A 5,264-nucleotide genomic window follows, 5' to 3' on the forward strand; every position below is an offset into this window, starting at 1 on the left:
AGGATGAGTTTCACCTTGGAGGTGGCGCACTTAATGATGGCCGAGGCGTTCTGGTGACTCCGCCCATACAGAATCTGATTGTTAATCTGTCAGGAAACGAGAAAAGCTTTCAGTTAACTTTATTAACACAGACACAATTATACATTCACAAGAAATCTGACACATTACAGACAGAGTGAAACATCACCATGACAACATCACTGATTTCTCAGTTTGTTGTATCAGTTCATTAGTTCATTTACACACACACACACACACACACTTACACTTACACTTTTACAGGCATTAATTGAAAGGTCATTGAACTGTGAGGCTGTAAACTAGCCAATTAGAAGCTACCAGCACCACCAAATGTTAAATCAATATCTCATTTACACACACACACACACACACACACACACACACACCTACATACACACACACACACACAAACACACACACACAGATATATTTGTAAATGAACCTTTCTTTATTCCATTTTCTTTCTCTGTGTTTTTATTCTCTTTGTACATGTCAGCTACAGGATGTGTGTGTATGTGTGTGTGTGTGTGTGTGTGTGTGTGTCTGCATTGTCCTGTATTGATTATATAGATTTTTGCACTAATGTGTCTCTATGTAGCTTTCATCTATGTAAATGGCTTTCAGCGTGTGTGTGTGTGTGTGTGTGTGTGTCATTGTGTGTTTTAGCGCGTGTTGTAATTGTCCAGGCTTTCCTCAGCTGAACATCAATTTTTCACGGACCCTGTGACACAGCTGTAATGATGAGGAGTGGGCGAGCAAGCCACATGAGACACATGGAGAGAGGGAGAGAGAGAGAGAGTGACTGTGTTTAATATTTATATGGATGAATTGGAAATCTCCCTCCAGCTGCTCTAGTCCACACAAACACAAACATACACACACACACACACACACAAACACACACACACACACACACACAAACACTCATTCATGCACTCACCGGTTATTGATTTTTCTGCAGATGTTGTGATGGTGTTTGTCTCATCTCCAGCTGTGACATGAGGCAGTGTTGTATCATGTGATGTGATGTTATGTCATGTGGTTGTGAGTAAATGATGTAAGTGGTGGAAACATGCTGTACTTCAGTTTATTTATATTTTCTGTTACTTCACTACATTTCAGAGGGAGACTCAGATTCTTGTAGATAAACACATGAAGACTTTATTAAATATATCCTACAGTATGTACATGATGAGCTGAAATAATTATTGATTAATTGATTAGTCGACTAATGGAAAATTCATTCGTAACCATTTTCATTATCGTTTAAATGATAAGTAAGTTGAAAACGCAAGAAAACATTTCGTGGCTCCAGCTTCAGAACTGTGACGATATGATGCTTTTTCCTTCTAATCATTCTGAATATTTTCTTTTCTTTTTTTATACTTTATTGTGTCAGTTAATGTCAATGAAACAGTATATATTTCTTGTTATTTAAACTTTTTGACACAAACTTTTTGACCTTATAACTTTTGCCCCCTCCAACAGAGAACACAGTGCATACATAAAACAATAGATTGAGCAATAGTATAGTTATTACATATCATAATGTGTATCTCCACACCATATTATCATATATATATATCTATTCTGTCACATACCCATGTTTACATACATATATATATATATATATATATATATATATACACACACACATACATACTTACACATACATATATTCTGAGTTTGAGGTTTGGTCTGTCAGTCGGACAACACAAACACAGAGAAGGTTTTTTTTGTGTGTGTGAAGATTAACAAACTAAACAATCAATTGATTAATTAAAAAATAATCAGCAGATGAATCGATAATGAAAACAACTGTTGTTCAAGCCCGACATAAAACAGTAAAATGCTGCTGAGACATTAACACAGTGTCAGATCTAATCTAAACAGGAGCATTTCTCTGCATTAGCAGCACTTCTACTTTCTGTATATTTACTATTTCTAATGGAGTATTTTACAGAGTGCTATTAGTACTTTGACTTCAGCAAAGGATGTGAATAATCAAATCCTCCAGACTAAATGACAGAACAGTCTCTGCCTGATAAAACAGTGGTAGGAGCTTTTTCTGATCTGCTGCCTCTACAATTAAAAAGTATGTGGTGAACGCTAAAGACAGACACTGGTCATGGTTTCTTCTCATAACTGTAAATGAACTGTTTGGACTCTGGAAGGCTGAGGTCCTTTAACTGGGATTAATCTTGACAGACTGTGTGAAAAACTATCTTTATTGATACTGCAACAATTTCTATTTGGCCACATGCTGCATGTTCCTCAATGAATGTTTCATTTGTTTATTTGAAGGTGATAATATATGAGCACAACACAGAAGCATGGTGGTGTCCATATGTTTGATGTAATGTCATGTAAATTATTCCAAAGTAAAGTAATTGAACAGGTGATGGACAGGTCATGATTTCTCACCTCCAGCAGCTCGTCTCCGACCCGGATGCGTCCATCTCGAGCCGCCGGTCCTCCGGGATTGAGTCCCACCACAAAGATGCTGAGGCGGGAACGATCCCTGTTTCCCGCCAGGCTGAGACCCAGACCCTGGCGCTCCTTGTCCAGCTCCACGCACAGCAGCTCCCCCGGCAGGTCTCCATAACGCTCACACCAACGCTCTGCAGGAGCAACAGGAAGAGGAGGAGTCAGACTCATGGTCCAAAATCCTAAAGGGGCGGGGGCAGGTGTATATGACCAAGGAAAGGTTCACCTCCAAATATGTGTAGCTCAGATATGGACTCTTTTCAAAACTGTGTCTGCCACAAATCTGCTGCATAATGAATCACTGCACTGAAAATATCATACGGTAAACAGGATTGCAGGATTTGGTTTCTCTGAGTGTTTACCTGAAATCTGCCATACTTTTATTAGATCACTCAGAAAACAGTCAGCCAATCAGAAGAGAGGCTCAGAGCCTCCACTTAAACCACCATCAGGAATTGCTGTGCCATATGAGATGGAACAAGTGTTTGGAAATATAAAAAACTACAGGAGGAAAAAGAGGTGAAGGAAGAAGAGAAGAAGGAGAGAGAAGATGGAGGTGGGATAAGTTGAGGAGTAAAGACAAAGAGAAGCAGGTGAAGAGGAAATAAAACAGAGAGAGAAAATAAAAAAGAAACAAAGGAGGGGGGATGAGGGAAGTGTGGAGGTAAGGAGATAAAGAAGAAAAGTGATAAGGAGAAAAATGTGATGAGGAAGGGAGGGGGAGGAGAGAGAGAATTAGTGAGGATTTCAGAGGTGAAGGAGAAGAGGTGAGGAGATAATTATATCAGAGAGAGAGAGAGGAGGAAGAGGAGGATGAGAAGAGAAAGAGGAGACGAGCAGAGAATTAAATCTGGTGTCAAACAAAATGCTGTTTAACTGTCTGTGAAACAATCAGAGGAAACGTGAGAGAAATATGAAGGAGGTTAAAAACATCATGAGGCTGACAGAGGATTAACAGCAGGAACACGGCAGCTACATTCAGTCCGACCACAACAGTCAACACGAGCTGAACCCAAACTGAGGGATCACGTGCTCCCTGACCTTCTCCTCAAACACAAAGCTGCAGACGCCTGGTCTTTGTTCCCTGACAGCTGCTGCTCTGAAGATATGAAGGCCTGTGTGTTTCCTAACTGACGGCTGTGATGTGAACACTCGGCGTCCGCAGTAACAGGATTTAAAGGTCACTGCAGTTATCTGAGGAAAAAGCGTTCACACCGGACAGAGATAAAGTGGTTTAGGTGAACAAAGTGAATCACCTCAGACTGAAGGAGACACAGAAGCAGACTCCTGCCTCCAGATAAACACAAAACACTTAAGCCATTTTCTGCTGCCATTGAGATGTGGTTTTTATTCCTCCGTGCCGGCGACAGTCAGAGCAGCAGCCATATTGTTTTCAAGTTGTCCGTCCGTCCCATTCTCGTGGACACGATATCTCAATAACACCTTGACGGACCTTCTTCAAATTTGGCACAAACATTCACTAGGACTCAAGGATGAACTGATTAGATTTTGGTGGTCAAAGGTCAAAGGTTAAGGTCACGGTGACCTCACAAAACATGATTTAGCTTTGTGATCGCAATATCTCGAGAACTCCTCAAGGGAATCCCTGCAAATTTGGTACAAACGTTCACTCGGACTCAAGGATGAACCGATTACACTTTGGTGTTCAAAGGTCAAGGTCACGGTGACCTCACAAAGCAATCATGACAAAATTTCACACAAATGGTTCATATTTTTTATGACTCTGGATAAACAGGGATGTAACCTGAAACTAGTCTGAGTGGAGGAGACAGACGACCACCAGGAGGTGATTCTAACTTTAGGATATATCTGTTTATATTTTACCAGATCGTCTCCATTAACAGCAGCTGAATTCACTGTGATCAGCTGCTGTCTGCGGTGTATCAAGATGTTCAGACAACTGTAACTTGATCAGTTCTGAAGTTCTGCAGCCTCTCTTTCTATGATTTTAAGGGATTTATGGGGGTTTATCTGTGATGGACATCAGTTGATGTCCTTGGAAAGTGAAAGTCACACTGAATCTAAAAATGTGTGTTTCAAGTGTATGTCTTCAGATTGGACTGAGTTATGACTTAGTTGTTGACACAAATTGCTGGAATTGGTTACTCAGGGTTTTAAAGCAGCCGACCTTCATGTCCTCCCTGAACAAGAGGCAAATTATCTTTGTCTCTGACGGACATCAGTGATAATGATTTGCTCAGAAAGAACCACTGAAAACCTCTCTGTGTTCACATGTGACTGGGGATGTTTGACAGCATTTAACTGAATCCAGCTCTGAATCTGTCATCAAATCTTAAATGCTATTTTAAGATTGTTTGTTGGAATAAACTATATCACTTAGTTATATCACTAATCGTTTATCATCTGTTAAAAGATGAAACTTGATATTTAAGAATCAAACTTCTGATCACATTAATCATTTAACTGTGACAGACAAGCTGACACTAATAGAAACTATCAGACACAAACTATGGACGCTCTGCAGAGCAGAAAGGTCGTAGGTCTTTGAGCTCATAGTTTATTTCTGCTCTGTGACCTTCATTAACCCTGAGAAAATAATCATCATTTAGTGAGAGTGAAAATAATATTCATTGTATTGTATCATCCAGTTAATGTCAGTGAAATAAATCGCTGCAGGAGGCTCTGAATGTTACCTGAAGGTGGACTGATGATACAGGTCACTGTCTCTTTGTTTTCTGTCCTGATGCCTGTACCCCCACGCCCCCACCCCCACC

The 5,264-nt window shown here is 40.2% G+C and overlaps 1 protein-coding gene across 1 annotated transcript in view; it reads right to left on the minus strand.

Moving 5' to 3' along the window:
* The window catches only part of patj (PATJ crumbs cell polarity complex component), a 127,809-nt gene that overhangs the window by 32,684 nt on the left and 89,861 nt on the right, over positions 1 to 5,264 (minus strand). Inside the window, exon 30 of the mRNA XM_087179996.1 lies at positions 2,446 to 2,642. Within this exon, the coding sequence (XP_087036122.1) occupies positions 2,446 to 2,642 (197 nt within the window). The remainder of the gene's footprint in view (positions 1 to 2,445; positions 2,643 to 5,264) is intronic.

Source organism: Seriola lalandi, unplaced genomic scaffold (assembly GCF_002814215.2).
Source record: "Seriola lalandi dorsalis isolate HSWRI2012SDOR001 ecotype SW California unplaced genomic scaffold, Sedor1 jcf7180002054885, whole genome shotgun sequence".
NCBI classification, from domain to species: Eukaryota; Metazoa; Chordata; class Actinopteri; order Carangiformes; family Carangidae; genus Seriola; species Seriola lalandi.